The sequence below is a fragment of the Mugil cephalus genome, chromosome 22, assembly GCF_022458985.1.
Source record: "Mugil cephalus isolate CIBA_MC_2020 chromosome 22, CIBA_Mcephalus_1.1, whole genome shotgun sequence".
NCBI classification, from domain to species: domain Eukaryota; kingdom Metazoa; phylum Chordata; class Actinopteri; order Mugiliformes; family Mugilidae; genus Mugil; species Mugil cephalus.
The window spans coordinates 15,014,287-15,040,800 of record NC_061791.1 but is presented as its reverse complement, the minus strand read 5'-3'; the positions used below and the strand labels follow the sequence as shown (position 1 = coordinate 15,040,800).

The following is a 26,514-nucleotide window of genomic DNA, read 5'->3' as shown; positions in this document are numbered from 1 at the left end:
GTTTGATTCGCTTCTTTGCAGTTTTACGTTAATTAACAAATGAGAAGCAGGTGTTAGCAGAGGGCTAATCAGCCGCCATGTTTAACTTGAGAGTGTGACGCAGTTCTTATTTCTAGATTTCTCTCAGGCACGTTTTTGTAGTTTTTAATATTTTTTCCGTTTTATTTCTAGATTGTAGCATACAATAAGCGATAATGCCCACGGAAGTATAGCATTACATTGAAACTGAAGATGTTTGACAACAATAATTAAGACTAGTATTTAATAATTTTAATGATTTTAATGTTTGACCATGTTTGATTAATTGTTTTTCAAATAGCAGCTAAATTAAATCAGCTGCTATATATCTTCTTCAAAACAGCACCAGGTCTTCAGGGTAGACTGGGACACAGTGTTTAAAGTAGACGGCTTGGCAGGTAGTTTATTTGAGTATCTGTAGAGGTTACCACACTTCTGTTGATTTTTAGCTGTCAGACTTGTCCTTGTTTCTTTATGTAGTTGACAGCCATGAAGTAAAATTCTTGTTTTAACATATCAAATATCTGGTTAACTTAAACTGAGGTATCAGTGTAAGTATAAGTTAAAATAACCAGAGATTAGTATTGTAAAACCAAAGCATCTGAACAACCTTCATGAAACTGATCAACTCTTAAGCATCACTTATTTGATTGCAGTCAAATCATCCTTTCTTGTGTTTAAATAACATTATTCATGCATGGTTTATAAAATGTATAAAATACAGTCACTAAAAGAGCTGATATTAATATTCCACCTAAAATACAATGACTTCATATGTACTACCTTTATAGTCTGTAGTATCAGAAAGCTTCAATGGCCTGATGCTTTAATGGAGCAGTTCCAGATTTTGAGAAATATGTTTATTTTCTTTCTGGTTGTGATTTAGAGGAGATGAGGATTTCAGTGGTCTGATGTCTGTATAATAAATATACATAATGATAAAAGACCAAAACAAACTATTGTGTTAGATTAATCTTGGCTGGTAGCAGGCTGCCTGAAGTCTCATCTGAACCACAAAGTTACAAATCAACCACCAGAGACAGGAAGAAAGTGTTTGATAAAAAAATATTAATTGAAAATAAAGAAGCTTTTTAATACAAATGTGTGGGCAGTTGGTTTAATACAAATGTGTAGGCAGTTGGTGAACTTGTTCCTTGTGAGGACGGATGGAGAGCTAGGCATCTGTGGTCAGAGCATGTTCATCTCAGCGGTGCGTCTCCTTTGCCAGCGATAGATAAACACTAAGACTGAAAGACGAAGAGTTACCGATTGAGACCGAGCTGAAATATACAATTTCCTCCATTAAGTGGAACAGGAAAACATCAAAATCAGTATTTATTCTCCAAGATCTCAGTAGAAAACAGGAGAAAACAATGACTACACATAATGCAATGTACAGGTTTAGACTTTGACATAAACCACTGATGGATCAAAATCACTTACCACCTATGACACAAGGTATCAGCATCAAACGCACTATCAGAAGGACCTGATGAAATAAAGGCAGAGGACCTAGCAGCACTGTCTGGCCACCATACTTTATCTAGAAAACAAGAATGACACTGCTATTGAAAAGGAAATAAATGAGTGGAAAGTCTGAAAAGAACCCTCAGTCAAATATCTATTTACTGTGTTCATCAATAGTTAAAAGTAAATTTCTCTATTTGAAAGTAAATCTAAACTAGCTCAAATTTGACCCAGTATTTTCTAGTTTAGAGGAAAGTTTTACCTCTATGTGCTGAAATGTAAAGCTGGATGTTCTTTGTATCTCACAGGTGAAAAAGTCAGTCTGGTTGTCAGTTTCTTTCTCTTCCATGATGCAAGGGTATTTCTTTCCTTCTTCAATACCCCACACTAACAGCTCTGCTGCTGTCATCTCTAGTTTATCTGCCTTTTTCTGAAATGATGAAATTACAAATGCTTGATTTTTGCTCATCTGTTAAAAAAACAGATATTAAAGTTAAATTTTTTTAAAAAAAAAAGTTGTACCTGTATGGTGATGCGAGACCCATCCCCCATCCTTGTGAGTGAGAAGCTGGTGAACACAGGGTCTGGATAGTAGGTTATTTTTGTGGAGCAGGCCAAGGATTGATTGGCTACTTTCAAATACAAAGTGCTGCTAGAAGTCGTCTGAGGCCTTAAAGCTGCAGGTGTGTCATAGGAGAGTTTCTGTGGGGAATTTACATCTGTTATATATCATCGAATCTGTGTTTGGTTTGCATGGCATGGTGCTGATGACTAAAGCAAGTCAGATTAAAGTTAAGATGAGTAAAAAGCAGGGTAGTAGGGTCACCTAATCAGTGGAAAATGTATCTACTTCTCATCTGCATGATTTGGCCAAGTGGAAGCACTTTGATGGAGAATAAAATTGGACCTAAAATTGAACCTTGTGGTACACCAAAAGTAGAGTGAACTCTGGAATATGTGAGATTAGCTCTGGTGACAAAAAGTTCTTTCAAAAGGGTAAGAATAAAAGAAACTAATGAAAGTTCCTTTGGTGTCCATTCAGGACAGACAATCCACTGCATAAACTGCATTTAGGTTTAAAGAATTTAAATTGCGTTACCTCCCTTGTCTGCATTTTCTGTGGTGTGTAATGGTCTAAAACCTGACTGAAATTTCTCAGAGATACTATAAAGCTAAATGTGGATTTGAAAGTTTACAAATGTAAATGCATCTTTCAATCATTTAGGGATTGGTGTAATGTTATCAAGACAGTTTAAGATTAGGTTGACCCACAGAATGTTTAAAATCTTTAAAAAATTTGCTTTCTAAGGAACCATTTTATTTATTATAAAATGCATTATAACATTTATTATCAAAACTCTTACACTTGCCTGCAAAAATATCTTTTATTTTATTTTAAAATATGTTTTAAGTTTAATTTACTTGTATTTAATTCACAATTAAATACAATGTACTATAATGGAGCAAGATATATCATATGGAATAATGTGACGTAACAAAGGAGCAACATGTGTTGTCTATTGTGAGCCTATTGAGAGTCTATTAATTCTTTGTATTGATTATAGTAGATAAACTATTATTTATAGTCTGCCCTATAAACTATGTAAGGGATAATGCTCCACGAGGTGTCCATTATCGGCTTTGCGTCGGACGGTTCACGCCTCCGCGTCGTCCATTCATTTGTGATAATGGACACTTCGAAGGGCATTATCCTTATCACATGGTCACTTACGAAATAAATAATTATTAGGTCAATTATGAATACGTTAATGTTGTTTTTTCCTGTTTAAATTATAAGTTTTTCACAAGAAGCGGCTGAGCGGACTATTTAACATCTCCCGTCCACAGCCGTTGCCAGGGAAACCCATACGTCTATGGTAGAACAACCAGCTCGATCGGCCGCAGCAGTTATTAATCAGCGGAAGGGAAGTGAGATGATTGCTTAACGTTACATTACCTGATACAAGGTATCGGTTCAGAAGGCCAGTGCACTTATTACCGTGTGTGTCCAGATGATCACGCTAAATTTCCAGAGTCCACAGATAGTTTCCTAAATCGTTTTTATTGCAAGAAATATATCCACCAATCACTGTAATAATTTAATGTGTAGAAAGGAAATCAAGCAAGAGGGTAAGCAAAACAGATATGACAGTAGGCAAGAGGTAATAGTAACGAACTATTTAAAATTAAATGCAACATTGCCGTTGATTGTAAAATTTGAGAGACACTGGCACGTCCATCATAGCATTTGGAGGACGGAGATTTGACATTTGTGGGCCCTGACCACTGCTGGTTGGCAGTGTTGGGGGTAACGCATTACAAAAGTGACGCGTTTCCGTAATATATTACGTTTAGGCAGTAACGGAGTAATATAACTCGTTACTAACTATATTTTGGTAACATTATTACAGTTACTGAGTACCGGTAACGCGTCACAATCCAAGCTGTTGTGAAGGCGGGGGTTTCGAAAAAACAACACAGGTGCAATAGCCATAAATAAAGAGGAGAAGAAGAAGATGGTTTTAAATCAACAGAACAAGAAGAAGACGGCAAGATGGCCACAACTGATAATACAGCAAGTAGTTACGACCAAGCAATCTGATTGGTCAACAAGACATTTAGAACGTGCTCAAATCAGCATTATGGCACGGCACTAAAAATATTGCTCCACCAAGTCTGTGGCAATATTGTATCCATCTCCATGGCAACACTAACCGTCAGAGCTGGAGCAGGAAACGGCTGAAAAATACTCTACCAAATGGATCGGTTTGTTGTTAACAGCATATTTGTTACAACTTGGGCAATGAAAGTAAGCATTTTTTGCTCATTTATGCAATATTGATTTGGTTCAGTAAAGTCCGAGACTGCGTTAAAACATGAACGTCAGCTCAGAGTTCACTCATCTGGGACTAGGAAATCAGTTCTGTTGCTAGGTCGTTACTAAGGTTCGGATTATTTGCTGTAGTGGTGAATTTACATGTAAACCATGTAACCGTGACATCTACAGCTAAAATCAGTACAAGTAACCTGAAGAAACACCTGTAGTTAGAGGCTAAACGACCTCGTACTAGCAAACAGACGGAAGGTGATGGCGCGAGCAAATCTAAACAACGAAAGTTGTATTTCTCCAGACCAGAGGTGAAGATGTTTGACCCAGGAGAAGTGAGAAGGCTGGTGGCTGAGTGTGTTGTGGAGGATGTGTTGCCTCTTTCTAGAGTTGAGTCGCCGGCGTCTCAAAAGCTTGTCAGCAAAATCCCTGTTCGATCAAGTGCCAAGGTAAAAACAAATCTCTAATGATAAAGTCCTATTGTTGAGGTATAAACACATTTCCACAGATAGTTCATTTAAGATGAGACATTTAAAAATTGTTTTAATTTGTTAAGTCAGTTGTGTTTGCAGAGGATTTTCATAGTTGTTGTCACATCATCTCAGAATACTTTAACAGTAACAATAATACATCTCCATGTTTTACAGTACTCATAAATGAGACTGTGGGTGATAATGAACAAAGCGCCAACTAAGAAAAAATATGGATAGAAATATATAAAGTTATGAGTCACTAGAGATTTGTGTCTCAGTGTCTGAGGAAAATTCATTCACGGAAGACAAACTTTAAAACTCATCTCATTTCATCTTCCGTACCGCTTAATCCTGCACTAGGGTCGCGGGGGTTGCTGGAGCCTATCCCAGCTGGCATCGGGCGAGAGGCGGGATACACCCTGGACAGGTCGCCAGCCTATCGCACTGAGACATGCAACCATTCGCACTCACACACCTAGGGTCAACGAGCATGTTTTTGGAGGTGGGAGGAAGCCGGAGTACCCGGAGAGAACCCACGCGAACACAAGGAGAACATGCAAACTCCACCCATCATGTGCCGCCCAACCTTTAAAACTACGCAATGTAAATTGCAATTCATATACTTGTAGTAGATTAAAAGAATACAAGGACTAAAAGGACTATTTGCCATGACAAAATTTTGCGCACCTTCATTTTGTAATGCCTTGTCGTAAATATTTATTTTGGTGAAAGTAACTAAAATGTAATAAGTAACTTATTACTCTAAACAGAAGATAATATTTTAAAGAAACGTATTACTTTCAAATGCAAATAACTTGTAATATGGAATATGACATTTTGGAAGTAACTTGCCCAACACTGCCGGTTGGGACGTTGGGGGGCGACAAACTGTTGCTCCACTCTCGTCTCTCCTGTACTGACGGAGCCCAATGAGCCTACAGGCTGCTCTCACACCGATGCCCCGTCACAGACATGATCTGGCGAGTTTCCAGCCCGGCGCCTGAAAGTCGACCTACAGCTGTGCTCCGGAGGCTGTGGTTTGTGTCTAACCGCGTATGTTCTGTGTTTCTGTTGCCACGGTTACCATAGCATTTGAGCCAGCGCAATCATTTCGAAGTGTCATCAGGTAATTTGGACGGAACGTCTTTATGGGTGTCTATTATCACAGCCAATCAGAATCGGGGATTCACCCGGACCATGGTATAATTATTTATAATTGTCTTCTTTTTTATGAAGTCTATATTGGTCCAGTCAGGTCCCCCCTGCTTGTCAGACCATCCTCCTCCTGTGATTAAGGAGTGAGGACAGCTGGCTTGCTGGGTGTCTTTTTGTCGTTTTTTGTCGGTTCAAAGGAGTGAAACATTTTGACTTCTAACTTACATTTATTTATTTTTGATTGAAGTCAACCCAGAGATCATTTTTGTTTATGTAAATAAATTGCAATCCTTTTGTGGAAACTGTCTCTCCATGAGTTCTTATATTTCAGTGAGTCCACGACCTCCTCCTCACAAACTACTCTGATGTTTTTGACCATCATTTTTTGAACACAAGAGTAGCCATAACATCATGTCTAAAGACCCACCTGACTGCTGCTGGTTGTGGGAAGTTGGACTTCGGTCTGTCCGTGGCTGTGTGTGATTCCTTCCACAAACGCCAAGTGGGACCCCATGAGTGTGACCTTCCTCTTCCCACTGCAGGACATGGAGCAGTAGCCAATCAGAGAGAAGGGATTTATCCCTGGTTCTTTTGGAGGGCCTACCACTGTGCATCTTGTTAACACGATTAAATTAACTAATCAAACCCACCTGGCCCAGGTGCTGCTTGGTACAATGTCTGTGCAGGATGGTGTTGATCGATAGGTGATTAAAGCGTTGCCATGGCAACTGCCATCTGGCAGTAGAACGCATGCCTTGACAAAACCTTTCTTTTCTGTTGTGGGAATGTGGAACGTCAGACTCACACCAGTCTTGTTCCATACAGGAGATCTGAGAGAGAAACACATCAACACTCACCATCATCACAATAACAACGATGTGGAGAAAACATGAGTTTCTAGTGTGGCCATAATCTTAGTTGTCTGTAAAGTGACTCACTCTTGTGGAGTACAGTCCAGGTCTGTCTGGATCCTCACTCTGGTCACATTAATGAGGTTCTGACCTGACAACAAGGCATGGTTTCTACCGTAGAAAGACACAACACTGGGAGAGATGGAGGAGATTTCTGGCTTCTAACAGAAATAAAACACACAAACATCAGCTTTAAAACATCACCCTACTGATGTTATAACATTTACTGAATGGAGGAACAATGTGTGTAACAGTGGAGGTTCAGACTCACAGAAAAGTTCATCCCAGGCTCCATCTTTTGACAAACACTGTCCTGCAGGAGGAAGTGGGAGAATAGATTCAGAAGGTTTACAATCTCTGATCCAGAACCTGCTGCAGCCAATGTTTGGTCAGATAAAAACAAAATACTGCACACAGCCAACCTAAGGTATATTCAACCACAGAACAATTGTTGTATAATACAGTGTAACATTTTACTCAGTAGGCTACATCTGACATGTGTTTGTTTGTCGTGTGCAGAACTAGAAAATAAGACCATCCAGTTGCGATGGACAAGTTTACTGGTAGCACAGTGGTGTATTTTAAAAACCATAAAATTTCAGAGATGCAAAGATTTGAATGGATAATTCAGCTGCCAAATGTACCTTCATAATTAGGAAACAGGTAGTCTACAGCTGGATATTCTTCCAAAGTATGATGAAACTTCAGTCATGAAGGCACATTGTTAACTTGATAAGTGAATTTATTAAAACATGTTTATATTAAAATACCAAAAGAGTGGATTTTAAAGAGTATGTTCTTAATAGATCAAAAAATAAAAATAAAAATTATTCTTGTAGATCAACAAAGACAAATACAACAGTTGTGAAAGCTCAAATGAAAAGAAAGATAATTACATTATCCACTCCTTCATTAGACCATGAACAGCTGTTTATGTTCCATCCACAGCCAGCCCTGACACACTGCTGACACCTGAAGAACAAGCAAAGGTATGTTGACAATTACTCATATGGATCACAATGTCTTATAGTAACTACTAATATAGTAGTTACTATGTCTAGTACACTGTAAATGACTCTCAAATTACAAGTCACAACTTTGTGATGAAGAAATCATTTAAACTCATCAGCGTTAATTAAACTCTAGTGTGATGAGAAACGAGGCGGCACAGCGGCTCGGTGGTTAGCGCTGATACCTGCCAGCGAGAAGGTCCGGGTTTGAGTCTAGCTTTCTGAGTGGAGTTTGCATGTTCAGTTAAATTTCCCCGCTTGGGATATTAAGCATAAATAAATAAAACATCTATCAATCAATCAATCAATTCATAAATGAAATGATCCAGCAACCCCCCGCGACCCTAGTGAAGTTTAAGCGGTATGGAAGATGAGTGTGATTAGAAACCTGACACCTATGCCCGACACTAGGTGGCAGCACTTGGCTAGACGTGATGTTAGTCATGGCTGCTGAAAAGGAGAGTCTGGGGCCCAAGCATGTGAAGGTGACCTGCTGCTAAATGGTAAATTTGAACACTGCCGTTTGGTGGCGCTATTGATATTAGAGAGAGACTCTGGCCAACTCAAATCATGGGCGCCTTGTTAGATACCTCAGAGGGAAGATTCTCCAGTGTAACTCTATGGACTGGATGTGCTATGTTGAAATACACTTCAGGTCAAAAGTTTTAGAACACCCTAAATTGTCCGGTTATTTCTTGCAATTCAAGTCATGCAAGCCCAATGAATAGCTTGAAATGGTACAACCTCCACTCTTTCTGCATGAAAGCAGTGTTGCAACACACTGTGGTACCAGACCCTCATAAGCATCATGTGAACAGTATTGTGCTGCAGAAAGTACACCGTAAAATCAGCATACCCAAATCAACACTGTAAGAGCTGATCTTAACACTTTTTAACTGTCTGTATGGGTCCACACCTCAGTGTTAATTTAACACACAATGTAGCGTTAGCACCACTTTAGCACGCTAGCTAGCAACTTCGAACCATTAGCATCATTTTATCACGTTTTATATCTATGGTGACGAAGTACGTGACTAGTCTCACTCAGACAAAACGTCAGGCCAAACGTAGCGTTTACTGCCGTTACTCACTTGGTGTGTTACCGTGAGGCGAGGCCAGGCATGCATGCTAACCTCTAGCTCATTAAGCAGGTGTTCGGGTGGTTAGAGTAAAGTTTCCGTGGCTCACCGCTGCAAAATGACTTCGGGTGCCCGAAGAGTAATTGGGTGGGAGGAGGGGGGTGGGGCGTTAACACTTGAGGTGTTAAATACAGGATCAGAGTTTAGAGTAAGAAGTTCGGAGTTAATATTTAAACATTTACACCTAGAGGTTTGATTTAGTGACACTTCCTTTTTACACTCGGTTTTGACAACAACTATTTATGGACTGAGAGTTAATTATAATGGATTAACTCTACTTAGAGAATAATAGAATAATTAACTGTACTAGTGTTTGTCCAGTTTAACACCAAGAATTCAACTCTTCTCAATTTGCTGTGTAGTGTGTTGCTACAAAAATGGCGAGAGAAAGGCATTTAACAATGGAAGAGAGACAGACCATCATAACACTTGTATGTAGGTCTTTCCTACAGGGAAATTGCAAAGAAAGTCACGGTGTCAGTGAGTACAGTTTTCTTCACCTTTAAAAGGAACTCAGAAACTGGGGGAAACTCTGACAGGAAGCAATCTGACAGACCCAAAGCCACAACTGAATCAGAGGACAAGTTTCTGAGAGTTAACAGCTTGCATGATAGGTGGCTCACAGGACAACAGCTTCAAGCACAGCTTAATAGTAGTCGTAGTAAGCAAGTCTCCGTTTCAACTGTGAAGAGAAGACTTCGAGCTGCAGGTTTGACAGGATGAGTTGCAGCAAGAAAGCCATTGCTAAGATGTCAGAATAAGACAAAGAGGCTCTCCTGGGCCACGAAACACCGCCTTTGGATTACTGAAGACTGGAAGAAGGTATTATGGGTTGATATATCAAAATTTCAAATCTTCGGTTCATCACGCAGGATGTTTGTACGCCGTCGAGTAGACGAGAGGATGGTTCCACAGTGTGTGACATCAACTCTCAAACATGGAGGAGGAAGTGTGATGGTCTGGGGCTGTTTTGCTGGATCCAGGGTCGGTGACTTGTACACAGTCAGAAACATGGAGTGGCCAGCACAGTCTCCCCACAGTCTTAAACCCCATCGAGCTGGTTTGGGATGAACTGGACAGAAGAGTGAAAGCCAAGCAACCTACAAGTGCCACACATTTATGGGAACTTCTGCAACAGACTTGGGAAGAACATTCTGAAGAACATTTGATTTCTATTGTAGAAAGAACGCCAGGAGTGTGTTCAGCTGTTACATCTGCCAAAGGTGGCTACTTAGATGAGTCAGAAGTTTAGAATACATTTTGGTCTATAAATTGATTCCATGGTTTCTTTTTCAACTCATTGCTTATTAATTCTTTGCTTGCATTTCAGAGTGCAATGACACAACAAACTGAATAATTTTCAGTAAATTTCAGTAAATTTTCAGTTGTCATTAGTCCTTCTTATTTAAGTCAACACATTACAGAATCACAGTATCACACCTCTTCCAGTCAGCCTGAATCATTGCTGCTGTATGTACGTAACTGGCAAGAAAGATGGTCGCTCCTGCAACTGACTTGAGATTATTTGTTGTTTCTTTGAAAACAAATCAAGTTGATGTTCCCATCAAACTGTTCTCACTCATTGTTTCAAAGGCTTAACACTTTTAGTTCAACAATGTGAATGCTTAAACCTGTAAGGATAGCATTGTCTTAATGAGTAGTTCTTATTTAGCTCAGGTCTTTAAGTTATCTGTATTCACATTTTGTACCAACTATGATCAAAGGAAGATCATTTAATCACAGCATGTTTCTTTGAATTCTAGAAAATAGGAATGAACTTACAAGACAGAAGTTGGAGGTCCACTGATGTCAGAGCAGTTGGTTAGCTTCAGACGCTCTGAAAGGTTCGTCTTCCCAAGTCTCATCATTACAGTGACATGCAGGCCTGTTAGAGAAAATAATATGATGAACTTCAGAGTCTCGACCTCTGACACGTGAAAACACAGATTTGTCAACTGGTTGGTGAGAAATGTTGTAAATTAATGAACAGGTCTGATTCATGACAGCATAACATCTACAACTCCTCCTTGACTGTGAGATTAGAAGTAAACTGGATTATTTATTTAAAGCTACTGACCGTCAGCAGGAATTGAGCCATGGGATAGGTTGCAGGTGCATTGTGGGAACTTTTGTGTACAACGTTCTCTAGGTGATGGAAAGATTTGACAGGCAAAGTTATCCTTTGTCCAGTTGACAGTCAGGTGGGTCTGGATCTTTAGTGTGATCTGAGAAAGGAAGAGAGATGAGTGACAAATAACTGATAGTTACAGTTGTACAGTGTTAATGTGTAACCTGTACCTCTCCACTGGGGTTCTTTAGAACTTTGTGAGAAATGATTTTCTCTGTGGAATCATCAGGAATAGATAACCAGTCAGAATATGTGCAGTCGTCTTCAAATGTGCACCTGGGAAAAGAGAAATGTCTTATAATGAAGTTCATGATGGGTTTTTGAAGATGTCAGATGCAGATGTTGTTGCTCTGACCTTTGTTTAGAGCCACACCAGACACAGTGTGGATCCTGTGTAGACAAACACTCCTGTACATTTGTGTACGTGCTGCACTTTGATACAGACACACGCTTCATCTGGAAAACAAGTGGAGACACTTCAAAATACAGCAAATGTACATGTGACACTGAATGAATAGTGAGTGAGTAAGAGCAGTACCTGGTTTCTAAATGGAACGTAGACATGTTTCTGATCCACTGGATCCAGTTGTATTTTGGGAAACACTTGGCGGTCGTCACTGGCCCTGTAGAGCACCGTGGGACAAGCAGGGTGATAGTTCCTGTCCACAGCAAGCTGACAACAACAATGTAGTTTTGTTATTTTCGGCCACAATCAATTACTGTGGTGAAAAGTTAGAAGGAAAGCAACATCTTTTGCTATGCCTGTGACAGCACTTAGGTCTAACCACTAGCTAACGACCACCACTATTAACGTGGCAGAAGAAAACCTTTTTCCGCTGAGACCTTTCACTCATAAATGAAGAGGCCATTTTGTTCTCTGAAAGAGCTAAGAGCTCACACTAGCACAGAAAAATCAAGTATGATGAAACCATGAGTACGTATTTCTGCTTCATGTCACTTCCACTTTGTCGCCTCACTTCAACATTTACCAGTATGCAAGATGTGATGCAACTGTATTTGGTGTCCAGGGTAAATGGTTGAGCAGAAATATAATGGCAATTCTTGCAGTGTGTCTTCAGCTTCAATGTTGTATGTATTGGAGAGTTTACAGCTGTGGGTTGCCTTACTTTTTCCTCTTCTGGAGAGCATTGACTCTAATTTCCTCAGTCAGTCTTCATCCAGGCAAGTATAGACTCTAGAAGCATATTAATTAGCTGACTAATATTTTATATGACACTGCCATTAATTCTACCTCCCCTCCGAGTATCTGCATTTAGGTCCTGTTTCTTGTTACCACTTGCACTTGTTGCCTGCTTCTTCCACCACAGTGAGTTTCACATCAGAAGTGAAATGATGAAGCGAACAAACATGTGATATAACACGGTGAAAGGTAATTTTAAAGAGTGTGCTCATAGCAAAAATAACAACGCATTGTTCATGTTTGATTCTTATACATGCTCAGTGATTGAGAGCAATTATCCTTCCTCTGATCTACTGTATGTTTGTATCTTAGACAGCATGAATTAATCCAGTCAAATGCCAGTTTTGGTCTCCCCACCATCGACCTCCTTGGACACTGAATCAACAAACACAGGGCAACACTCCTACCATCAAAGTAGGTAAGACACCCTGAAGATATTAGTTAACAGCCCTTGACATATATCACTACTGTTAATAAAGTATTGATTTAAAGTATTTTTCTCTTTCCAGTGATAGATGGACTCTTCATACACACCTTAATAAGCTGTCCATCTCCTGTACCAATGAAGAAAACCATCCATGTCTTCTGCCTCACTGCCAGCACAGAGGTCATGTAGGGCTGCCTGAAGAGAACTGCCTCTGGTTTAAGAGTCTTAGGCTGAGAAAGAGACACATAGAGAATCAGGGTTGGATCTAAATGGTATTTAGATTCCTGAAGACAGAACTCTGCTGTTTCATTGAAGGTATTTAACATGGACCAGTATGGGATATTTCTAGTTTAGTGACTTTGTAGGAACCAAACAATGAAGTGATGAACCTTTATCTTGCATGAATGACCAGAGAAGGAATACTTTGAAAGGTAGAGGACAACATCTAACCTCCATTAAAACATTCTTTACCTGGTTCTTGTTGGGACTATCCACATAGTAGAAGTCTGGATCCTTATCTTTGTCTAAACTGAGATCAGGACTGATGTCAAACACCACCAGCTCAGTGTTGCTTTGTTCTCCGTCCACACTGAACACTCCGCTCCAAAGAACCGTCTGTCCACCTGGGATGACCGAGGAGGCCAGAAGTCTGCTGCCTTCACCATCAGAGACACTGAGAGTCGCTCCCCGTAGAGACTTGAGAGTTTGGGTTTTACTTGTTTCGCCTTCAAGCCAAATGAGACGGACTTTGTTGCTGTTAGCGCCACTTCTTACGTTGGAGAGCAGATAGATAATCGAACTGATCTGAAATCCGTCCACAAACTCCACATCGCCTTTACTTTTGATCGCAGGTGTGACTGGTCCATCAGGTAGAGAAAATATACTTGTCGGGTCTTTGTGATCCGCATTTTGAAGGTTGACTGTCTCAGCATCAGAAGAGCACTTGCTCTTTTCGGGCTGCATCGCGGTCAGAATATAAGTCTCTGTCTGAGATGGATTCTTCTTGACATCCACCAGAATACCTACGAACGGGCTGTTCCGTCTCAGTGGCCCCACCTGGACGTGTTCTTTGTACAGAAGGTTAGAGATGTTCTTCAGGTCCAGAACCTCGCAGTAACCACACTCATTGTCAGTCACACCGCAGATGATTTGAGCGCCATTCTTAACAAATGGTAATAATAAGTTGATGCTGAAAGTTGAGTTCCAGAAAGTCTTCTCAGAGACTCGGTCAAACTTATCATCCTTCGGTTCTTTACCGGGCATCAAGATTCCCCTCAGGCTCAGACTGTGGATCAGAGTCAGGTCGTGGCTCAGCTGGTACAGCTTCTCCTCTGTAGCGATATAAACCGTGTTGTTGGCCACTGAAAAGTGGCGGATGTCTCCATCGAAGGCGAAACCTCCTCCATCCTCCTCCAGACACCGACCCTGTTCTCCCCAGAGAATACAAAGCAGACCGAGCAGCACGATCATTTTCCAGCAACGGTGCCAGCTCTGGCTGGATACCCTCAGACAATGAAGCTCTGCATAGCGCTCTGATCTCTGATCACTGCGTCTCTAGAGCCGCGCGTAAAAGCGCAGCGCGACTCTGAAAACAGAAGTGCTGAAAGTGGGAGGAGGCAGCGCACTGAAAGAAACTAAAACCAGCAGACATTCTAAATAATTCTGATATATGATGACAAAGCAGCATTACTATTTTTCACTTAGCCACATTTGTCACCCTCCTATTGGTCTTAAAGTCCACACAGGTTTAGTTAACAAAACGTGTGCATGCTATAGATAACGAATACACAATCAAGTCTTAAAACTCTTTGCTCAGTCAAGATCAAGACTCAATGACAGCTGGCGAACGTTCTTTAAATTAGCCTTCAGTAGTTTACATGGTATCCATCTCAAGAGGAACAAAAAACCGTGACTCGGTTTGTCTCTTATGGTCCGTCCGCATCACAGAGGAACGGTCTTATTCGTAAATAAAGTCAGTGATCTGTAGGACAAATATGCGATCCTTTTACATTTACACAATGATCCACACAGTATCTCCTGGATAAAGCTGTTGAATAGAGAGAGTACATGGTCGCTGGCATCTCCAAACTTTATGCAACTTCCTCCATCTGTCCACCCATCCCTTCGGCGTGTTCAGACAAATGTGAAGCGATGGCGACATCTGGTGTCAGTTTTGGGAAGTTATTTTCTCTTCTCTATGAAATACTTTGAACGACTACGACCAAACAAACGTATATGAGTTTTAGACATGACTGACAGTGAAGCTCAGACACTGTACAGAAGTTTTCACCCCGTGTCCAACTTTACTCAACACAAGACTGATTTATATCATCAAAATATCCCCTCAAAGAAGAAAATAGTTGTAGTAAACGTCTTCACATACATTCGTCACAATTTACGACGTGTACCACATGCGCATTGACATTTTATTTTTTAGGATATCAGTTACAGTTCAAACAGCGTCAGTAGACTCGTCTATTCGATCTTTACCAGTGAAAGTAGCCACAAGGTGAGCACAAAGCCACAATGAAACTCACTGTCACCCTGTAATGAGAAAGTTTGTCGTGAAATCCTTTGTGGTTCTTGAATGACAAAGATACAGGAGTCTTTATTATTATTGTGGAAGGAATATGTTGGTATAGATATACCTAGAGTTGTACATGTAGGCTTTTTTCTACTTGTAGTCATTTCAGTTTATAGAACATTGTTTTCTCAAACGTAAAACTTCAAAATAAAATTGAAACAACTGATAAAAATGTGTCGACTATATAATTATTTTATAAGACCCAACGAGTATAACTACATTCTAACGTGTTACTTACTTTTGGTAGCATTGAAACAATGTTTCGTAATTCCTGCAGTGTTCCTCTGGATAAAGTATGCATGTTTCAGATTTTTTTCTTCTTGTTTTTCTCATGTAGTTATTTTCTTGCTGTAGTCTGATTCGCTTCTTTGCAGTTTTATGTTAATTAACAAATGAGCAGCAGGTGTTAGCAGAGGGCTAATCAGCCGCCATGTTCAACTTGAGAGTGTGACGCAGTTCTTATTTCTAGATTTCTCGCAGGCACGTTTTTGTAGTTTTTAATATTTTTTCCGTTTTATTTCTAGATTGTAGCATACAATAAGCGATAATGCCCACGGAAGTATAGCATTACATTGAAACTGAAGATGTTTGACAACAATAATTAAGACTAGTATTTAATAATTTTAATGATTTTAATGTTTGACCATGTTTGATTAATTGTTTTTCAAATAGCAGCTAAATTAAATCAGCTGTTATATATCTTCTTCAAAACAGCACCAGGTCTTCAGGGTAGACTGGGACACAGTGTTTAAAGTAGACGGCTTGGCAGGTAGTTTATTTGAGTATCTGTAGAGGTTACCACACTTCTGTTGATTTTTAGCTGTCAGACTTGTCCTTGTTTCTTTATGTAGTTGACAGCCATGAAGTAAAATTCTTGTTTTCATACATCACCTATCTGGTTAACTTAAGCTTAGGTATCAGTATAAGTTAAGACAACCAGAGCTTAATATTGTAAAAGCACCTGAACAACCTTCATCAAACTGATCAACTCGTAAGCATCACTTAGCTAGATCAGATATTTTTATTAGATTGCAGTCAAATCATCCTTTGTTGTGTTTAAATAACATTATTCATGTATGGTTCATAAAACGCATAAAATACAGTCACTAAAAGAGCTGCACTTCTGCACCATAGCATTAGAGGCCAAACTGGTCAGGTGGTCACTAATCCCAATGTAAATATATCATAAACAAGAGGTCATCAGTAGAATAAAATATATATATACTCAGAGAAAACCAAGAAATAAATCACACTGTCAATACTCAATACTCAATTAAAAGTATTTAATAATTACAAGATAGTAATAGGATAAGCATTTATTTCAGTTTGGGCATTAAAAAGCATATAGAAGTACACACTTGGTAAAAAGAACATAACAATTATATAAAAAATAAGGCAAAACTTAAACAAAGCACAGCGTAATAACTACATCGAATGGTCTCTTAATATTCCACCTAAAATACAATGACTTCATATGTACTACCTGTATAGCCTGTAGTATCAGAAAGCTTCAATGGCCTGAACTTGTTCCCTGTGAGAACGGCCGGAGAGCTAGGCATCTGTGGTCAGAGCTCGTTCATCTCAGCGGTGCGTCTCCTTTGCCAGCAACAGATAAACACTAACACTGAAAGATGAAGAGTTACTGATTGAAACCAAGCAGAAAAATACAATTTCCTCTATTAGTGGAACAGGAAAAAATCTAAATCAGTATTTATTCTCCAAGATCTTTATAGAAAATAGCAGAAAACAATGACTAAACATAATGCAACGTACAAGTTTAGGCTTTGACATAAACTGCTGATGGATCAAAATCACTTACCACCTATGACACAAGGTATCAGCATCAAACGCACTATCAGAAGGACCTGATGAACTAAAGGCAGAGGACCTAGCAGCACTGTCTGGCCACCATAGTTTATCTAGAAAACAAGAATGACACTGCTATTGTAAAGGAAATAAAGGATTGGAAAGTCTCAAAAGAGCCCTCAGTCAAATATCTATTAACTGTGTTCATCAATAGTTTGAAGTAAATTTCTCTATTTGAAAGTAAAACTAAACTAACTCAAGTCTGACCCAGTATTTTCTAGTTTAGAGGAAAGTTTTACCTCTATGTGCTGAAACGTAAAGCTGGATGTGCTTTGTATCTGACAGGTGAAAAAGTCAGTCTGGTTGTCAGCTTCTTTCTCTTCCATGATGCAAGGGTATTTCTTTCCGTCTTCAATACCCCACACTAACAGCTCTGCTGCTGGCATCTCTAGTTTATCTGCCTTTTTCTGAAATGATGAAATTACAAATGCTTGATGTTTGCTCATCTGTTAAAAAAAAAGATATTAAAAGTGTTTTTAAAAAAAGTTGTACCTGTAGAAAAATGTGAAACCCATCCTTTGTCCTCACAGATGTGAAGGTAGTGAACACAGGGTCTGGATAGTAGGTTATTTTTGTGGAGCAGGCCAAGGATTGATTGGCTACTTTCAAATACACAGCGCTGCTAGAAGTCGTCTGAGGGTTTAAAGCTGCAGGTGTGTCGTAGGAGAGTTTCTGTGGGGAATTTACGTCTGTTACATATCATTGAATCTGTGTTTAGCTTGCATGACATGGTGATGATGACTAAAGCAGATTAAAGTTAAGAAAAGTAAAAAGCAGTGGAGTCACCCAATCAACGGAAAAAATGTCTACTTCTCATCGGCATGATTTGGCCAAGTAGAAGCACTTTGATGGAGAATAAAATTGGACCTAAAATTGAACCTTGTGGTACACCAAAAGTAGTGTGAAGTCTGGAAGTCGTAAAGAAAGTTCTTTTAAAAGGGTAAGAATAAAAGAAACTAAGGGAAGTTCCTTTGATGCCCAACCAGGACAGACAATCCACTGCAGGAACTGCATTTAGGTTTAAAGAAGTTTCAAAGATATTATAAAGCTAAATGTGGATTTAAAAATTGAAAAAATTACCTGCAAAATGTTTTTATTTTATTTTAAAATACATTTGAAGTTTAATTTACAATTAAGTACGATGTACTGTGATGGAGCCAGATATCATATCATATGATATAATGTGACGTAACAAAGGGACATCGTGTCTAGAGACCCACCTGACTGCTGCTGGTTGTGGGAAGTTGGACTTCCGTCTGTCTGTAGCTGTGTGTGATTCCTTCCACAAACTCCAAGTGGGACCCCATGACTGTGACCTTCCTCTTCCCACTGCAGGACATGGAACAATAGTCAATCGGAGAGAGGGGATTTATCCCTGGTTCTTTTGGAGGGCCTACTACTGTGCATCTTGTTAACGCTATTAAATGAACTAATCAAACCCACCTGGCCCAGGTGCTGCTTGGTACAATGTCAGTGCAGGATGGTGTTGATCGATAGGTGATTTTAGCGCTGCCGTGGCAACTGCCATCTGGCAGTAGAACGCATGCTTTGACAAAACCTTTCTATTCTGTAGTGGGAATGTGGAACGTCAGACTCACACCAGTCTTGTTCCATACAGGAGATCTGAGAGAGAAACACATCAACACTCACCGTCATCACAATAACAATGATGTGGAGAAAACATGAGTTTCTAGTGTGGCCATAATCTTAGTTGTCTGTAAAGTGACTCACTCTTGTGGAGTACAGTCCAGGTCTGTCTGGATCCTCACTCTGGTCACATTAATGAGGTTCTGACCTGACAACAAGGCATGGTTTCTACCGTAGAAAGACACAACACTGGGAGAGATGGAGGAGATTTCTGGCTTCTAACAGAAATAAAACACACAAACATCAGCTTTAAAACATCACCCTACTGATGTTATAACATTTACTGAATGGAGGAACAATGTGTGTAACAGTGGAGGTTCAGACTCACAGAAAAGTTCATCCCAGGCTCCAACTTCTGACAAACACTGTCCTGCAGGAGTAAGTGGGAGAATAGATTCAGAGCTGTAAAGTTACTATCAGAGTGGGTTCAGGTTTTATTGTGGCTAATGTTGGCTTAGATGAAAAACTAGTTCATGTGTATTTTGTGCTTGTTTAGTTTGTGATTATCTAGAGACAGAATGATTTCACGTTTAATGAGCATTTGTCTTCTTCATGAAGTCTCACTCTCTCATACAACATGATAACTTGTGTCAAAACAACTTAATAATATTGGATTGATGGAGCATTTTTACACATCAGATAAGGAGATAACAATAGTCATTATTACATTATCCACTCCTTCATTAGACCATGAACATCTGTTTATGTTCCATCCACATCCAGCCTTGATACACTGCTGACACCTGAAGAACAAACAAACACATACTGATGTTGGTAGTCAGGACCATAAAAAACTAATATATGGATCTAAGACACATAAAATTACATTAGTATATAATAATATATAGTTTACAATCAAAAATCTTTAATGATGACAAAACACTGACTATGGTCAACTGATGAAGTTTTTTAGACTTTTATCAAGAAGAAGGGAACTGATTTTAACCTTTCATTATTTCTATGATATATATATGTAGTGGTATGAGGCACCACTGTCTTGAATACTTCCGGTTCACCCTGCCCTCTCTGGCCAATCATTAGTCACACAGAGAGGATAAAAGTAGGAGAGGTTTCTCCCCCCTGTCCTCTCGCTTCCTGCCTCGTTGGCCCGCCCACTTCCAGGTTGTCCCCGCTGCTCACCGCATCGGACAGGTAGGCACGCATTAGCATGCCGGTAAAAGTGCACACTTGTTAGTGTCAGTTAATTCAAACATAACCTTTCCGATAGATCCGGCATCCTTGACGCGGTCCTGGCAGGGCACTGGGGTCGCTATCACTGGCGTTTAGGTGAGTTGCGGTGTGCTGCTGCTGCTAATTGTCTTGGCCAGGTGTTGAGCCTCCTCCTTTCCACTCCTCTCCCTCTAACAGTGCTGGTTGTTGGTGTTGTGGTGGCTGTCCCCCGCCGCTACGTCGACCCTCTTCACCCCTCTCCCTTTTTTGGTAGAGACCGAAACCGACCGGATAAAAGGCCGGTAGTTTGGACGCCAAGCAGAGTAAGACTGGTACTGAATAATTCTGGCTGATTAGCCACGGCTGCCTCGCCACTTCGCTACTGCTACCTTGCTACTGCTACTTCGCTGCTCCTGTTAATTCGCTGCTCCTGACTTTGGGTTCTTGGCGGCCGTTTTGGGTCGACCTGCTTCGCGCTGCTGGCCCGGGTTTTCTGCTGCTATTGCACGTGTGGCGGTGCGCGTTCGTTGGTGTGTGGCTACCGCTTGTGCCGGACATTACGAGCCCAGTCCGGACCCTCAGCCCCTAGTTTAGATTGCGTGTGTGCGTGAGTGTTTGCGTGTGTGTGCGTTTTAAATGTAATTCTCAAGGTGTGGTGTAATTTTGTTTATTCATTTATTTATATTTTGTTTCTTTTTCTGATTAATAGTAAAGTTTATTGTGGTTATTTATTTTTTGGTTAAGTGGTTTGCTTTGCTTGAGTAAGGTGTCATTTTGGGAGTTTATTGTAATTATTTACGTTCTATTTGGGGGGGAAAACTTCTTAATTTCAGCCCTCAGTTACTTGTCAGAAATGGATTAGTTACGATTACTGTTGAGTAGATATCTCTGGCCAGAGACTTTTTAATCTGTTTGTTAATTTGTTTGATTTTTGATTAATCTAATTGTATTATTCCTTAGTGTATTAATTGATTATTCTTTAATTCGTTTATATTGTGGGATATTGTTTGTTTTCCTTTAATTGTGAGCCCTGTTAACTGTGCTTTATTTTCCCTAGAGCTGGAGGTGGACGGTGGTGGTGGTTCTTCCCCGGGTGGTGTTGGTCCCCTGCGTGTGTGTGTGTGGTGGTCCCTGCTTATTTTGTTGCGCCCTCACGTTTTTTTTGGTTTGGTGGTGGGGTCCCCCCTTTTCTTTTTTTATTGTGGACGTCACTCCCCTTTGTTTGGTTTTCCCCCTCCACCCGGAAACCCCCACTGTACCCCTTTTTTCGTTGGCTCCTTTTTTTTTATTATTTTCATTTTGTCCCTGCCTTGTTTTTTTTAGAGTGCAAAAAATAAAGTTTTTTATGTGAAAATTGAACTCCTTTCCCCTATTCCCCTGTTTAAACAAAAACCTGTGTCCTTTTGAAATTTGGAAATTGCCCTTTTAATAGGGTCCTTTTGGGCCCAAACCCCCAAGGGGGCGTTGTGGGTTGTATACAAAAAGAAAAAGAGTTTTGAGGACAAAATGGAAATTATCCCTTGTTGCCCAAAAAGTTTAATCCGTGTTTTTTAAAAACCGAAAATAGGAACAAGCTTACAAGACAGAATTGGAGGTCCATGATGTCGGGCAGTTGGTTAGCTTCAGACGCTTAAAAAGGTTTTTCTTCCAAGTTTTTTTACGTGACTCCGGCCTTTTAGAAAAAAAATAATTTGAACTTCGGTTCGACCTCGACACGTGAAACAAGATTTGTCAATGGTTGGGGGAAAATTGTTGAAAATTAATGAACGGGTTGTTTCATGACAGCTAACATCTACAACTCCTCCTTTTGATGTGAATTTAAAGTAAATGAAGTGCGTAATTTTTCTGACCCCACTGGATCATTTTGTTTTTTGGGAAACATTTGGCGGTCGTCATTGGGCCCCTGTAGAGCCCCATGGGCAGCAGGGTGATAGTTCCTGTCCACAGAAAGTGACAACAAATGTATTTTGGGGTTACTCCCTGCAAGCTTGATCAAATGAAAAAAAATAAAAGAGAGAAATATATACAGTGGCGTGGAAAAAATTTTGTGTCCCTCGAAACATTCAACATTCTCCCTGAAAAAAATTCTTAAAATTCAGCTGTTTTCCCCAAAAGTCCTGACAGCAGAAAAAGAGAACCCGTAAAACAAAGTGAACAAAAATATAAACTTTGTGTTTTTTTTTTCAAAAAATGACTTGTCGGAGTTGCTCTGTTTAAAGTTTTTCCATTAAATGAAATGAGTCTCTCTAAAAAGTGAAAGTAAATGTTATACAATAATTAAATATCCAAGGCCGTGAAACCCCCCCCAAGAAATCCATTTTTAATTTATATTATTAAAAAAATTTTAAATTTTTCGTGTGTTTTTTTTCACAAACATTTGTGATGCCTCAAAAAACCTGGCATTAAACGGTTAAAAAGTATCGATCTTCTTATTATCTATCTAACATTTGAAAAAAAAAAGAAAAAAAAAAAAAAAAAATTGGTTAAAGAAGAAATTTTTTAAATTTTTGGATTGCCCAAGTCAAAGTGCTGGGAGCTGAAGCAAAAAAATTAACGGGGGAACCCAAACATCTAAGAACTGAGGAAAAGGTTTAAAGATTCCCCCAGTTCCCGGAAACTTTAAGTGGAGTTTTTTTATGCACAAGGGGTCCGGCGATATAAAAACGGTTACTATTTTGAAACTTGCAGATTGACAAATTTTTAAAAACTATAAATTTTAAAATTTTTTCTGTTTAAAATGGTTGAGTTCATGCTCTATATTTTAGGACTTTTATGGAATTAATTTTTTTGAAAATTTTTAGGGGAAAAAGTAGAAAATTCTGAGGGTAAAGCCCCAAAAATGACACTTGATGTAACACTATCAGATCGCCAGGGACTAAAAAAGCGAGTTTTTTCCACCTACAACATCTAAAAAAATTCCGTGGTTGTAGGGAAAGTGATAACGGGATGTAAAAACCTGGGGGGAAAGAGACCATTGAAGTCTTTGAACTGTGACTGGTTGAGACTCCCCATCTTCAGTCTAATCATTACGGTGCAAAGAAAAAAGATGTCAAATCAAATCATATTTCCCCCCAATAATAGGTGCACATCAGTCTTTATACCCCCCCAAATGAGTGTCCATCTCAGCAAAGACAAAACCTCATGTTTCTCCCTCACTGCCGCCAGAGGTCATGTAGGGCTCCCTGAAAGAACTGCCTCTGGTTTAAGAGTTTTAGGCTGAGAAAAGAACTAGAGAATCAGGGTTGGATCTAAATGGTATTTAGACCCCTGAAGACAGAGCTCTGTGTTTATGAGGTATTTAACACGGCCCAGTATGGGTTTTTCTATTTAGTGACTTTGTAGGAACCAAACAATAAGTGATGCCCTTTACTTGCAGATTGCCCAGAAAAGGGAAATACTGTGAAAGGTGAGACAACATCAAATTTCCCCCATTAAAACATTCTTTACCGGGGTTTTTTTTGTGCTATCCACATAGTAGAGTTGGATCCTTATCTTTGTCTAAACTGGTCAGGACTGATGTAAACACTCAACAATGGTAATATAAGTTGATGCTAAAAAGTTGAGTAAAAAGTTTTCGAGCCGGCCCAATTATCATCCTTAGATTTTTCCCCGGATAAAGATTTTCGGGATTGTGGTCGAGTGGGTGTGGTCGCTGGTACGCTTTCCTCTGTACGAAAAAAAAACCCGTGTTGTGGGCCCACTAAAAAGTGGCGAATGTCTCCATCGAAGGCAAAACCCTCCTCCATCCTCCCCCAGACCCCGCCCATGTTCTCCCGGGGAATACAAGCAGACCGAGCCCGATCATTTTCAAGGAAGGGTGCGCTCTGGTGGATCCCCTAAAAATAAAAGCTTTTCAAGCGTCTGATCTTGATCACGGGTTTTCTAGGCCGGCGTAAAAGCGCAGCGGACACTGAATAGAGAAGCGGGGGGAAAAAATAAACTAAAAAACAAAACCCACAGACATTCTAAAAAATTTGATTATTTGAAAAGCAGATCATATTTTCACTTGGGCCCCATTTTTTCCCCTGAGCAAGCACCTAAACCCCAAAAAGCCCCCCGGGGCCCCACGGGGACTGTGCCCACTGCCCCAAATGTAACATTACTGTGTGAAAAAGGAAGGGGTCAAACAGCGGGACAGAATTTCCCCCTCAGGGTCAATTAGTATATAAAAAAAAAAAAAGTCCACATAAAGCCCAACTTTTTGATGTGAAGTTTAACGATTCAAAATAAGTTTAAAGTAAAGATAAAAGCTAAAACGAATTTTTTGGGGGTTTGTCTCTTAGGCCCGCCCGCAAAAAGGGGGACGATTTTTCCTAAAAAAAGTCAGTTTATTTGTGGGCAAAATATGCGGTTTTTTTTCATTTATAAATGACCCACACAGTTTTCCCCAGGATAAGTGTTGAATAGGGAGGTACATGGTCGCTGGAATCCCCAAACTTTATGCAAATTCCCCCATCTGTCCCCCACCCCATTGGGCGTGTTCAGAAAATGATGCGATGGCAAAATCGGGTGTCGTTTGGAAAGTTTTTTCCCTTTTTTATAAAAATATTTTTGAACGACTACGCCCAAAAAAAATTTATAGTTTTAGACATGATGACAGTGAAGTTCAGCCACTGTACGAGTTTTTTTTGGTTTTTTTTAGCAGCCCATATTTCATTTACTCGACACAAGATGCTTTTTTTCTCAAAATACCCCCCAAAAGAGAAAATATTGTGTAAACGTCTTCAATTTTGCAAATTTAGAGTGTAAATGGCATTGCCCTTTTTTTTTGGGTATCATTACATTTCAAAAAAGGTCAGAAAAACTGTCTTATTCGACGTTTACCAGTAAAAGTACCCACGGGGTTTGAGAACAAACCCAAAAGAAAACTCTTTTGTCCCCCTGAAATGAAAAATTTTGTCGTGAATTGTTTTGGGGTTTTTTGACTGACAAAGTAAGAGTTTTTTATTAAAAGTGGAAAAAATATGTTGGTATCCTATAGTTGTGCGTAGGTTTTTTCTATTGTAAAAATTTCAGTTTATAGAACATTTTTTTCCCAAACAAAAAATTTTCAAAAAAAATTGAAACAATGATAAAAATGTGTGACTTCCGTAAATTTTTAAAGCCCGGCGAGTATAATCACTCTAACGGTTACTTATTGTGTTTCTTTAATTCCTGCGTTTTCTGTGGATAAAGTATGCTGATTCGTTTTTTGTTTCTTTTTTTCTATTAGTTATTTTCTTGCTGAGTTTGTTCCTTCTTTGTGTTTTCGTTAATTAACAATGGAAGCAGGTGTTAGCAGAGGGGTAATCACCCGATTTTTAAATTGAGGCAGGGAGCAGTTCTTATTTTTTGTTTTCTCGAGACACGTTTCGAAATTTTTTAATGTTTCTTCGGTTTTATTTCAACTGAAAGCATACAATAAGGCAATGCCCAGAAAAGTGTTTTTGAAAAAGTTCAAGTTTAAATTTTAAAGGTAGGTGTTTGACCAAATTTTGGATAGTATTGAAATTTTAATGATTTTAAGTTTGATCATTTTTGATTAATTGTTTTTCAAATAGCAGTAAATTAAATCAATGAGTCAGGGTTATTAAGTTTTCAAAACGCACAGGCTTGGGTAAACTGGGAAAAGTGTTTAAAGTAGGGCTTGGCAGGTAGTTTTCGAGATTGTAGGGTTACCAACTTTGTTGATTTTTAGTGTCAGATTTGCCCTTGTTGTTTATTTTGTTGACAGCCATAAAGAAAATTTTCTTTTTTTAAACATCCCCTTCTGGTTAATTTTAGTTAGTTCAGTGTAGTATAATTTTTAAAAAAACCCGAGTTTGTTTTGTAAAACCAAAGCTGAAAAACCTTCATAAACTGATAAACTTGAAAGCTATTATTTTTTGCGTAATCCCCTTTGTTGTATTTAAATAAAAATTTTTTATATGGTTTAAAAAATGTATAAAATAAGTCACTAAAAAGTGCACTTCTGCACCTGGCTTTTAGGGGGCCAAATGGTCGGGGGGCATACCCCAATGAAAGATATTCAACAAGAGGTCATAGTAGATAAAAATTATTAACAGAGAAAACCAAGGAATAAATGACACTGTCAATACTAAATACCAATTAAAAGTATTTAAAATTAAAGATAGTATTGGATAAGTTTTTATTTCAGTTTAGGCTTTAAAAAAAGCATATAGAAGTAACACTTGGTAAAAGAAAAAAAAATTATATAAAAATAAGTCAAACTTATAAAAAGTAAGGTAAAATATTTAAATGGTCTCATAATTTTTAATTTTCCCACAAAAAAACGTGACTTCATATGTAACCCCTGTATGTCTGTATACAGAAAGGTCAATGGCCTGAATTTTTCCGGAGACGGAGGAGAGTAGGCCTGTGGTAGGGGCTCGTTATTGAGCGGTGAGCCCCTTTTGCCGCAAAGATAAAACACTAACAGAAGATGCAAAGTTAGACTTGGAATAAACTTTTGATGGATCAAAATCACTTACCCCCTATGAACAAGGATCAGC

The 26,514-nt window shown here is 39.2% G+C and overlaps 1 protein-coding gene and 1 long non-coding RNA gene across 2 annotated transcripts; both read right to left on the bottom strand.

Annotated features, from left to right (window-relative positions):
• Window positions 1–394: 394 nt before the first annotated feature.
• Window positions 395–14,333, bottom strand: LOC125000417 (plexin-C1-like). Its single transcript, XM_047575967.1, has 16 exons — window positions 13,228–14,333; window positions 12,864–12,986; window positions 11,667–11,801; window positions 11,484–11,584; window positions 11,299–11,404; window positions 11,078–11,225; window positions 10,783–10,885; window positions 7,748–7,823; window positions 7,123–7,164; window positions 6,879–7,012; window positions 6,591–6,770; window positions 6,368–6,476; window positions 2,008–2,187; window positions 1,748–1,915; window positions 1,462–1,561; window positions 395–1,265 (listed from the first exon to the last, which is right to left on the bottom strand). Exons 1-16 carry the CDS (start codon window positions 14,224–14,226, stop codon window positions 1,207–1,209), a joined length of 2,763 nt encoding a protein of 920 aa, XP_047431923.1. The 5' UTR covers window positions 14,227–14,333; the 3' UTR covers window positions 395–1,206.
• Window positions 14,334–16,921: 2,588 nt separating this feature from the next.
• LOC124999771 lies at window positions 16,922–17,510 on the bottom strand. Its single transcript, XR_007111225.1, has 3 exons — window positions 17,446–17,510; window positions 17,160–17,259; window positions 16,922–16,964 (listed from the first exon to the last, which is right to left on the bottom strand). It is a non-coding gene; the product is annotated as an uncharacterized LOC124999771 (long non-coding RNA).
• Between the last annotated feature and the right edge of the window lie 9,004 nt (window positions 17,511–26,514).